We start from the raw sequence: 13,189 nt of genomic DNA on the forward strand, positions 1-13,189 counted from the left end.
ACGAAGGATGTGTTGGAGGCAGAGGGAAAGGCTCCCTTGCCACTCAGTCATAGACTTGCAAATTTCCTGCTCATGTACCGCAGTACACCCCACACTGTGACTGGACGGACACCAGCTTATTTCTGAAACGCCAGATCCAAACCCGTTTCAGTTTGCTTAAGCCCAAGCTTGCCAGACGGATTGAAGAGAAACAAGCCTCACAGAAACGTCATCATGACCGTGGTGGCTCATCTCTTCGTTTCTTTCAGGAAGGAGAAGCTGTCCGCGTCCGAAATTTCAGGAGAGTGGAGAAATGGATTCAGGCAAAAGTACTTAAAAGACAGTGAACTGTCACATACCTGATACAAGAGGGTCAGAGGCAGCACACAGTGCATGTCGACAACATGTTGACATGGCGAGGAAAGGTTGAGACACTTCCCACCAAGCTTGCCCTCACCAGTGGCTGAGAATGAGCCACCAGTAACCATGGACTGTGCTTTTCCAGCTGTTTTGCCCAGTGCACCAGTGAAGCTAATACCACTACTGTTCTCACTAAACCAACTGAACAGGTTGTCGAGGTGTCATCATCACACACAGCAAACAAAAACTCACCTGAGAAACGGCGGTACCCAGAGAGGGTCCGCGTACCACCTCAAAGACTGACTCTATAACTTGCAGTATGTTGTATGTATGTAAATGTAAATCTGCACAGTGAATGTAATCTGCCAAGAGACATTTTTTGTTGATAATAGGAAGTTAATATTTTGCCAAGATTGAGAAAATTTTCAGGGGCAGTAGATTTATTTTTGTTGTGAGATTTAAATGCAGAGTTAGTTGTTGCTAATTATTGCTAAACTTAAAATGGTTATTGTTAAAAAAAAAAAAACTAAAAGGGGAGGAATGTAATAGATTTGTGTGATTGACAGGTTGAGGTTGCCACCTTGTGGGTCATTATTGCAAAGGTAGTTGCTGTGTTAAGTTTTGTTGTGGCCAACGATTATTGGTGTTTTACCCAGCCAAGCGGCACCTGTAGTTTTAGTCTGTTCCCAGAAGTAACACAGTAAAGTTAAAGAAAGTGTTTTCGGTAGCCATTACCGGCCTGTTTATTGTCTCCTGCACAATACACCACACTTTGAGTCCAGCCACCTTTTCTTGTCCTTGACAAATGTATTGTGAAGGAAGAGAAACCTAGATTGGTTTTGCACTGCAAGTCTTTGCATTCCAGTCTTAATATGCTACAAATGATTATCAGTTTCTCAACCCTTTTATGAGCACAACCGAGCACAACCAAGCACAGCCATTAGGCCCTCCCTCCATATAAAGAGGTGTGATCTATTTGTTCTCATGTGCTGGTGTGTAACAACTGACTTTTAAATCAGGAGAGAAACTAGTACCAGTGTTGGATAGTACCTAGAACCCATATTGGGGACTCTTGAAAACTAGAAAAGAGCATGAGAACAAAAGAAACCCATTGAGCTGGAGGCTATTCATCACCAATCCATAGTTTTTTGGGCCATAACAAATACTCTTGGGGAATGGTTCTCCAACCACATCTGAAAGTTGCTGCCCTTGGGAGTATTTGGGAAGAGAAATGGTGGTTCACTGGGTTTAATCTCAGGTTATCACGATGGTTTGGTAAGTCTAGAGGCTTTTCTCTCACCCTCTGTGGGTTTTTTTTTAACCCTGGATCATTTAGAAGCAATTGGAAAACTTGGAATTGCTACCTTCCAAGAAAAGGATTGAATGACCCTTGAATAATCTGCTGGAGTCTATTTCATATATAGATATTCATACATGCGTCTAATTACGGTTGCAGACGCTCAATCAACTTGCTCTCTAATGTTCACGGACCGCTCCAATATGGCGGACGGCTCACATAAAGCGCCAAATTGAAACGGCCACTAATGAGGCATCTATGTATATCTATGGTTCATGATACTCTAAGCATAAAATGTGGTGTAAATTAGTTAATTTAATATAATAAGATTTAATATAAGTTTATTTTTCATAAAGTATTTATCTGAACTCGACCGCCATCTTGGAATTTTTTTGTGAGCGTCTAATAATACATTCTGAAATTGTCTTAAAATACTGACTAGGTAAGCAGCTCTGTAAGTTTGGCCACTAGACAAATGATCATAATTCATAAAACAACAACTGAACATCCAGTCAAGACATTGTACAAAATAGTTAAGAGTTAGTTAGTCTAAAGCTCTAGTGCAGTTATTCACACAAAGCAGTTTGGCTTAAGAAATGTGGTTTAAAAAATGAAGCCATATTATTTGTTTTATTGACATTGTTTATTTGTAAATGCTTGTCCATTTCCAAAGGCTAGGCTTAATTCTTTTTTTACACACATGATATCATTGACCTCCCTCCAACGGTTTGGAGATATAGAGGTGAAAGTCCAACACAAGGCGTAAAGGGGATGGGCTGGCAGGAGACGTCAGTGCTTGTTGGAAAGTGTTTACTTTCAAAATGCTTGTATGGAAATGAAGGGCGAAAAATTAGTTTCCTCCTTCTGTCCTGCTGTTGACCTCAAGTTCACTTTTATATGCTGGAAGACACCGACTCTGAGCAAGTATGGGTTTATTGTTTGTCTGTCTTTTGACAGGTTTAATTAATCTTAATTTGGACCTTAAGAAAGTGCTCTTAAGAACGCATCTGTGAAGGCTTTAATTTAATGAGAAACTCTTCATGTCACATTTCCTCAGGACAAATGAGGTACATATTTAAAAAAAAATGTCTGTATAATAAATCAAGGTTATGTTAAGGTGAATACACCATTAGCTAATATTGTCTTTTTGTTAGGTTCAGTTCTGATCAATGTGGTTGTGAGATCATTGCCTAGCTAGTCAGAGTCTATTAATGTGCTTTGCATTATTACTTGTTCAGACTCTTCCTATTCCTAATCTTTTGACATGCACAAAATATGATTTTCAAAGGGCATGCATGCATTCCTGTCAAACTGAACGGTAGTTTTGAATGAATGTCTACTGTGAATTTCTAATCGCAAATGCTCCTTTTTCTAGCTAACAGACTTATTATGTGCACGGTTTAGGAAAGGATGAGTAATTTCATATTTAACCAGATACCAACCTAATTAAACAGTACTTTCCTAATACTTCTGATTTGATTGCTCATTCTGGTAACCTGCTGACTGTTAAATTTTGCAGTTATGACAATACATACCCAAGTAATGTCAAGTCTTTGTAAATCCTAATATTGATAATCCCTTGTGCACCATTTAGTTTAAGCAATAAGTACAATTTTCATTGTCTTGCTTCATAAACTAGCTTTTGAGCTATGTGTTGTGTATTTTGTGTAAAGATATTACATTATAGCTTAATAATACACAAGTCTTATACAGTCTGACTCAGAGATTTCATAAGATGGGTGTGCAGATAACTACAATCATTAAGACACTTTCTTGTGTTGTTTGTCTATTTAGATATTTCATGTACTATAATTCATGTTTCACTTTTGTAAAATTATATTGAATGTCATGAACAAAAATAGTGTTCATAAAAGTTAGTTAGGGGTGAATAGTATGACCAAAATCTTATACAGTATATCATTACATGTTAATTTTCACTCGCAGACAGTTATTTTGCGAGAACTCAGCTTAATTGAAATTAAAGGCACAATCTCATGTCTGTGACTTTAATGACACCTGCAGTGATGATGAGCCAAATAGAAAGCCACTATTAAAAATACATCCTAGTGGAGGGCCTGAAATTAGTCAGTCAGCCCTATTTGTAACTTAATTAACTGCAATTTTAGACTAGTGTTCTAATGGAAAAAGTAATTTTAAAATCGAATGAGGTGAATGTTTCATATACCAGCATGGTGACTTTTGGCTACTGGTTTGATAATAATGATTAGTCATTTCAGTTCACATGTTGTTGCACTATTGTTGGTTTGATTACTTCTGTTGTTCTCCTTATTTTTAAGTCGCTTTGGTTACAAGCTTCTGCTAAACGATTAAATGTAAATGTGTGAGAAATGCATTGTGATTGTCTGTGATGTGCAGATAAATCACTCTGTGTGCCTTTGTCTCTTTGTTTCTTCTTTAGAATCACCTCGGTTGTCCACTGCCTCTGTTGGCAGTAATGACCGGGCCTCCACTGCTACGCTGTCCGATTGCTCTGACTTCACAGATGTCCAGAGGCCCATAAGCGTGGTCTCCACCATCTCATCCGGGTCTGGTTCCTCTCGGGACGGCGTTCTCCTGTCATCCGCTGGTGTGCCCATTGAAGACAATGTGGATCTGGAGTTAACGTCTGCTGCCGATTCAAATGAGACTCAGGGCAATAATCTCGCCCAAGCATCCAGCCAATTTTTCCAGCAAAATAGCAGCAACACTGTTAACAACAACAACAGCTCCTCCGTTTCCAACAGTTCCTCTCCATTTGCTGCCAACACCATGGCACCCAACCCTGAGCTCACCTACTTGGACCGTGTTGTCATGGAGATCATTGAGACGGAGCGGATGTATGTGAGAGATCTGCGGAGTATTGTAGAGGTCAGCATGAGTCTTAACCTTTCCAAACATTTACAAACAACTGGGTCATTCCATGTCAAATCATCAAATTTCAGAAACTTTCCCTGCTCAAAACAAGAATCATTTCTAATTTCAGTATAATTTATTCTTCAGACATTTCTCTTTAAACACAATAAGTATGAGCTGTTTGAAAAGTTACCCAGATTTGTTTTTTGACCATTGAAAATAAGTAAAATTCAACAATTTGAGCATGCAGTCACAATGGAATCTCCATTTCTGTGCATTTGAACCATATAGGACCTTAAAAATTAAGATTTCAAAAGAAAATTGTAAAATCATATTGAGAAATCTATTCTTTTTGAGTTACAGGCATGTAAACTTTGGAAAAAGAATATTTATGACACTCAGACAGGTATATTCTATGCAATTATGTTGATAGAAAAAAGAAACGAGATACATTTCTAGTTTCCACATTATTTGTTCTTCAGATATTTCTCTCTGAAAGAAAAAAATATCAGATGTATGCAAAGTGACCGACATTTGGTTTTTGACCACTGAAAATGTGTACAATTGACCAATTTACTAATGGAGCTGCATTAAGATCTCCATTTCTCTGGGATTGAACCATATTTCAATCCCTTAAAATGAAGATGTGTTCCCCCAAAAGAAATGTTTATTTAAAACATAAAAGGATATTAAGATTATCTTTAATTCTTTAAGAGTTACAGGCATGCAAACTTGGCAAAAGAACACAAGTGCTTTTCCCCATTTTTTTTTTAAAGGGGTCATGACATGGTTTTTTCTTTTCTTTTATTGTGTTCCCTTAGGTGCAATTATAGTATTACTATAGTTTTTTGGACAAAAAACGTTTAAAATTTAGTGATTTATGACTTTTTCCCACCCTGTTTCTCATGCTCTGATTCAAACAGTCTGTTTTGGGGGTGTTTCCCCTTTAAGAGTTCAGTGTTAACATCCACTGTTATGATTGGATAACGTCAGTGCCTATGCATCAATTGTTAACGCCCCCTTTTCAAAACGTGCGGATTTTGCGGAGCTGTGTTTACCGTTACCATAGTAACGGGTGATGCGTGTGAGGCGATGGCGATTGCAATGATGTTTGAGTCGGAATCAGAGGAAATGAACCATCAACACAACTAAGAATGCATCTGCCCGTCCACATAGAAAGTGTGAAACTATTTTGTCAGTTTAACAGCCTACATCTTTTAATAGCCTACGGGGCATGAACATGACGGTTATAAAACAATAAGTAGGCTAAAAAACACGGTGATTATTCATAATGAATTAAACTGCAATTAAGTGTTTAAAAAAGTTTTAAGTTTTAAATAGCCTACATTACTTACAGTTTGCGTCGTCGTTGTGTAGCCCAGAATAGTCCACACGGCCTTATCTTGTACAAAAGTTTTCTGGCAAAGCCAGCATCAAACTGCGATTGTTCTCAACTGTCACTCATCCTTGAAATGTGTAGAACACACGCTTAAATTAACACTGCCGTGACTGGGACGTCCGCGAAAAATAAACTGCATCCATCTTCCCCTGACGTCTGGATCTTTCAGCAGCGTATTATTCAAACATGTTGTTTGTCCACAGCCAGGAACAGCACATCTGCGTGTCGCAATCTTCTTGTAAATAGACCCACTCGCTGCACGTCGACTGAACACATGTGAAGCGCGTGACAGATGCGATGATGAAATGAGGCTAGTTATCTTGCGCTTGAAGCGTAGTTGTCTACGCTGGAGGCGGTCATATGCAAACGACTGCTACGTCACTTCGTACCGTGACGTCACTTCATACCATGGATCCAGAACGAGCTGTATTTAGAGCTTGATTAAATAAATGATTCATTTATAATGGGGAGGACGTCTTAAGCTATGAAACTTGCAGGACGTTTTAATGGTACAAAGACCTCTTATATGCCAAAAGATCAAGGCAAATTTGGTTTCTCATGTCACGACCCCTTTAATGTCTCCGTTGGCATATAATACAAAAAAGATTGCTAAAGTAAACAGATTTTTGCTAATAGACCATCAATCTCTGTGTAAAAATCTAATAATAATATTGCCATCTTTCTAAAGTCATTTTGACCCCCTCGACAAAATAGTGGATTTCTCAGTCTATATACATTTATGACATTTCATATTTTGGCTTTCTTCTTCATTTGTATTTCTTTCAACAGAATTAAAAATGATCAAAATCAAAGATTTTAGCCGAGGACCTCTGGTTCAGTTGACACAGAATGACCCAACTGCTTATAATCAAGTGTCAATTGGTTAAAATGTGAGAAAATGTAATTTATTACGTTATATGGTAGATTCTTAATCATATAACAATTCACAGTTAATCCCATATATCAAGATTTACCTGTCCTTGTGATGTTCATTCATGTTTATTTAATGCTATAACTAGTAAAGAGGAAGAGACGATCAGTTCACGTGCACTCTGTTTTGCTTGTCACGGCAATCTTTCACGCTACATTAAAGAGCATCAAATTAACATTAAAGAGCGTGAATTTTGTAATAAAATTGAGAGAATTTGAAACTGAGACCTAGTTCTTATAAAAATAACAAAGCACATAGCTTATTGGATAATTGGACAGGATGCATGCACTTTTTGTCCGAATGTTTTGCATATTGGATACCCGTCTTCAAACACCTCTGAATCATTTTTTAGATAACCGGAATGCTCTCAAATAGCTTCTTTATTAAGCTTCTTCGGCAGATACAAGTCTGGGAGATCGCGTTGGTCCACCATGTTTTCAGTTTGAGAGTTTCATGTATGCTGAAAGCTCATGTGCCCCATCTTACCTATACAATCACCTAGTGAACTTACTATAGTATCAGCCTCACAGAGCATCCAGGCACGGCACACGGGTGCCTCAAGTAGTTGATCCCAGTCTGAAAGACTCATTTTCATAAAAATTCCAAATTTTTACAGTTTAATAACTGTGACTATCTTAATCACGGTTAATTGTGATATTGGGTAATCGTGACATCCCTAGTGCTAGATGGATATTTTTGGCCGTATTGTTGATTGATATTTAAGATGAGTTTTAAACAGTAACATTTTTTAAAACACTTGAGACCCTGCTTTCAGTTTTCTTTTCAGTTGTTCCCTTTGCGTTAAACCTTTAGAGATTGTTTATGGACATTTTGACATGATAACTTTCTACACTTCATGAAACAAAACCCAACTAAAAAAAAAAAAAAAAAAAATGAAAAAAGCTGTTTGTGCCTCTAGTGTAGAAAGTCCCAGTAATAGAATCCTTGCAGAATTTCCTGAAATGGTGTGGTAGTGAACACTGTTCAAACAGTGAAAAGTCACACATCAGCCATGATGGAGTTCCGCCAAAAATACTTTTTAGAAAGAAGGCACATTTTTGGAGCTTTAAAACATAAGAAATGTTCAGGATGTTGAATCTTATTACATGTGAAAAGCCAACAACAGTGTAGATTACAAACATGAATTTCCAAGCTGTGCTTTATCTACTAAATTGCAAATAAGGGTGAATTCTTGTTCATTGCAGCTCTAAAGGACCATTAAGGTGACCTGGCTTATTTCACAGACCTGCTACCAGAACAAGAACTTGCCAGGATCTTCTCAGTACAGACAGATCCTTTTCTCTAGATCAGTAAATCCAGGTATTAGACAGAAATACCATCAAGAACTTTAACCATTTCGCTGATGTCCACCAGACTTGGCAACAGAAGTAGACTCTTTTCAAAGTCCCACCCTCAAAGACAGCACCTTTAACAAGGGGAAAATGGCAAATTTGAGCTGTACTGTTCTCCAATCATTTAGTCCTCTTAAACCCCACCCCTTTCTTACAATTTGACTGCAAACTTGCATTCAGAGCTGCATCCATCCATTCAACAGCTGATGGATCCCCACCCTAAACAACACAGAAGAAAAGCTTTAAGAAAGTTCCTCAGCTTTAAGCTGGTTATTCCATTAGGAGGTCAGTTCAGTGCACTGTAGTCGAGATGGGTGTGTGGTCAAACCCATCAGGCCATATCACGTCTCACACATGTTCAATTCCCATGCTTCTGTATTCACACTTGAATAAATTTTTTCATTAGATGTTGAATGCATTTGAAGTGTAAGAATTGCTTATTATGACTCGTTAGCAGTCAGGCATCCAATGCACTGGGATTATCACATTACATAACAACAGGTTTGACAATTGGATTGTGCCAATTGAGTCCTCCAAGTACACAACACAATGACACACGGCTTGAAGTGAGATTACAAACAGTCATGAGGTGTAAACATAAAAAGCATTATCACATGCTTAAGTTGAGTTTAAAAGCACCACATAAACATGCATCACAATATCATTATTTATTTAAAAGGATGCACTTGGTGAGAGAATTTAACAGATTATTTTGATGATGCATGATACAGCCCTGAGATCATGCAGTCCTGAATAATCTGTCCACATTTGGATTAAAGGATATGTAGGTTTTAGGATTTGGCTGTATTCACAAAACATTTTATCTTAACACTAAGAGTTCTCCTAAATAGCAGGACAAGTTCTTAGGTAAGAGTTTCTTCTTAAAACCTATTTACAAAGCCTGCTGAGACTTGTGTAAATTGCTTGGGTGTTTTCCATAAGCATGTGAAACTTGAGGCTTCACTTTCACTTGCCTCATGCAGCTGGTTGCCATGGCATTTAGTCAAATTTCTCTGCCCTTGCAACAATGAGGTCTGTCAGTATCTGAATGACAATACCTGTAAATGTAATTTTCCAGGCAAGGGATAGTGTACTACAATATTTGAGTTATGGAGGTTATTAAAAGTGGTCTGGCGGATGAGTGTATGCACACTAGCGGCACCCAGCAATGACTTCAAAGGCTGCTTTAAATCCTGCTGCACCATAGAGCTACTCGCATAGTTTTCCATTAAATTTCATTATATTTGTCCCAAATCATTGTTAGTATCCTCACTGACTTCACCCTAGGCTGTATATTGCGTATAGACAATTTTTCAATTGCAAGTTTATGTTGTTGTTTGGCAGATTGAAATGTATATGGCCTGCATATAGCCTTAATATGGCCTGTTTCTGTTATTTACATATGTGCTGTTGCACCATTGTTTGTTTTTTTTAAACTCAAACTGATTGATTGCCACTTTTTTCATTCTTAAAGGGATAGTTCACCCAAAAAGGAAAATTCTGTCATCATTTACTCACCCTCATGTCTTTCTAAATCCGTAAGACATTTTCTTTCATCTTCAGAACAAAAATAAAGAAATTTTAATGAAATCTGAGAGATTTCTGTCCCTGCATTGACAGTCTACACAACTACCACTTTGACAAAAGTTCATACAGAGATCGTAAAACGAATCCATATGAATTGAGTGGTTTAGGTTTATTAGCCTGCTGTCACTTTAAGACCTAATGCACGGATCCAATAGATTATTGCACATATGTTTTCACTTAAGAAATAAACAATGTGTTTACAAGGATATTTTGACATTTTTTGTGTGTATTTGTCCATTCAAGTGCAAGAAGACTCGAAAAAGATAACTCAATTCAATATTCGTGCACTACATATGAGAAGTGTTTTTTTGTGCACAACTCTGAATGTGCCCAGCACAGAAAACAGTGCCCTGCTCAGGTGCCAAAATTAGTTCTCTTTCGCATCTTCTTGTGCTTGAATGGATTCCTAACTAGGGCTGGTCCGAATACCATTTTTTGAGCTTCGAAGCTTCGATAGTAATGAACATCGAATATTCGAAGCTTCAGAGAGAGGTTGCTGAACATATTCTTCTCTCTAATAAAGGCAGTATTCTCTGTGTCTTTCTGTCCGTTTGCATTTTGATTATTTCGAGAACCGTTAGTCCATTCGACTTCACAAGGGAGTGCAGTGTTGCATTTGGTGCAATATAGATAGACACGCGAGACGCGACAAGTTCAGAATTAATAAACTTTTAATAAATTACAGAACAACGCGAGCGGGAAGCGGCGCACCTCACACGGGCAGGGCTTATATGCTCCGAGAACGGACACTGCACTAGTGATATTAAACACATCTTCCCCATGAACAACACAAAGTAAATACACTCGCACGTAACACACACACACACAGGTCTGTTAACTTAAGCAATACTTTTAATAAGGTAGTCTAATATTTTTCTGACTAACAAATTACTGACACAGTAAAGGGTAGATTTAAATAAAGAAAAACGAAATTTAAATAAAGAAAAAAAAAACTAAATTTAAATAAAGAAAAACGAAATTAAGTTAAATTAAAAACGAGATTAATGTCCTGTAAGAATATAAAATCTGTTAGGACTTTGTGCAATAACAATCTTATAGTTGTTAATACTGTTAAAGCATGGTTTGCAGTGCGTAAGTTGGAGGGAAGATCTTTACTGACTCCTTTGCTTTCCCCAATACAAGGAAACCCTGACTTCGAGCCAGGCATGACAGATATAGGTTATGATATTTGGACACGCCAAGGAATTAAAAAGATGTGTGATTTGTTTGTGGGATCCTCCTTATCTTCATTTGAACAAATTCAGGCTAAATATAGCCGCCCTGGCTCTCATTTTTTTAGAAATCTCCAAGTTCGAGATTTTATATTTAAAAAAACTACATTTGCTTCTGAAGCCTCTTTATCTCTAATAGAGAAATTACTGCTCAAATGTTCAGTTAAGAAGGTGATTACTTCTTTTTATAATGTGCTTAATCAGACATCTGTCATACTGGCAGTCTCAGACGCAGCACTAACATAGCAAACTGAATTGGGTGTAGCTATTGATAAGGAGAAGTGGGATGTCATTTGAAATCAAACAAAACGGATATCTGCCTGTAATCGCGCCAGGTTGTTACAGTATAAAATTATTCACAGACTGCAAATATCTCCTAGCAAAAGACATAAAATGAATCCTCAAACCTCTCCTGATTGCCTTAAATGCAAATCAGCGGTGGTGGGTACATATACTCATTGTGTTTGGTACTGTCCTAAAATTCAGTTATACTGGCAAGATGTTCTGAAAGATATGAGCGCTATATTTGGAACTGCTGTGGCCTGTGATCCTGTCTCGCTGCTCTTGGGATATAGAGACAGTAAAATCAGTCCTGGTTCAGGCAGACTATATGATATCCTCACCTATGCTGCACGCAAGAACATTTTCCTGTCGTGGATCAGCGACAAACCTCCTTCTAAAACATCTTGGCATAAACTCATCATGGAGCTTTTTCCTTTGGAATACTTAACCCTCTGAGGTCTGAGCTGTTTTCTGGGCCCTGGAGGTGTTCTGACATGCTCTGACATTTTTGGTTATTTCTGTTACTTGTGACATTTTCATGGCTAAAGTCTAATTACACTGTATTCAGCACAAACTCTGCTACAATAATATATCAGCAGCATGTATGTAAAAGTTTGTAGTTTTGAGATAATGACATTTATGCGTGGTTTGTGAAAATACAAAACAAAATTCTCACTGAAATAAGGTCATAAAACCCATACTGATTATTTCTTCACAAGACTTTTGAAAATTGTATGACGTAGCCTAGAATATTTGCTGCAAAACTATGTGAAAATCACCCTGACTGCTCATTCAGATAAGACAATATATTGATTTAAAAAATTTACGACGTGTTTTGTGTGAAAAAGCTTTATGCGGGAGCTCATTAATATGTAAGCTTTTCACACCTGAGAAAGACAAAGAACCTCCCTTAACGGCCCTATTAGGAGCTATCAGGCCCTGTCATTCTGAGCAACCTTGCACAATACTGTAAATGAGGAGATTTAAAAAAGAATGGCTTTTAAATTGTTTGGATTTATTTACAACACAACATAATCCAAAGATACACAACAAATGCCAAAAAAGCACTTCAAAGACAGAGACCTTTGTGCCATTCCTAAAAACATTGTACATACCTTTCATTTCCAAGATTTTCACTTTACCATGTTCACGTACAGAGACTCATGTGAATGTTGAAGTCCTTAGTGGCATCTGGGCCCTGAAAAAAAAAAAAGTGAACATACTGATATCAAGAGAAAGGCCTGCACGATTTTGGAACTAAATATTAGATTTTTCTGGTTAAAATTGCTTTTTAAAATTCCTTTTTAAAATTCACAGAATACACACACACACACACACACACACACACACAAATGTTTCCAACAAAATATAATATAATGAACACCAGGTTTGTTGTGCCTTGTAGGCATAAGGTATATGCGCAGTGCCGGATAAAATAATAATAACAATAAATAACCTATAGCAGTATAAATCTTCCAAAAGATTTCAGTAACAACTAAGCTAGAGAAAAATATATTTATTATCATGTTACTTCAAATGTTTCCATCCGTTATGATGATATGAAATGAGATATTAATAAAAACATGAAGCCATTTGGTGCGTTTTGCTTTCATTCAAAATATGATACATTCAAACGCGATCGCGCTGCAAAATATGATACATTCAAACGCGATCGCGATCCAAAATATGATAGCCTACATTCAAACGCGATCGCGCTGCAAAATATGATACATTCAAACGCGATCGCTATCCAAAATATGATACATTCAAACGCGATCGCGCTCAAATATAAAACATTATGGTTACCATATACATATCTACGTTTGAGCAGATATCCACAAACACAGTAACAGTAAACACGGGTCTAAATATTATAATATTCCCCATATCTAGCAACAGTTCAACTGCAACGTGACA

At 37.4% G+C, this 13,189-nt stretch overlaps 1 protein-coding gene across 1 annotated transcript in view; it reads left to right on the top strand.

The window, feature by feature from the left end:
* Nucleotides 1–13,189, top strand: part of LOC308699004 (pleckstrin homology domain-containing family G member 3) — a 206,798-nt gene that overhangs the window by 130,474 nt on the left and 63,135 nt on the right. The window contains exon 3 of the mRNA XM_081379536.1: nt 4,056–4,504. Coding sequence (XP_081235662.1) covers nt 4,056–4,504 — 449 coding nt within the window. The remainder of the gene's footprint in view (nt 1–4,055; nt 4,505–13,189) is intronic.

This window comes from Scardinius erythrophthalmus (genome assembly GCF_964197995.2).
Source record: "Scardinius erythrophthalmus genome assembly, chromosome: 11".
NCBI classification, from domain to species: Eukaryota; Metazoa; Chordata; class Actinopteri; order Cypriniformes; family Leuciscidae; genus Scardinius; species Scardinius erythrophthalmus.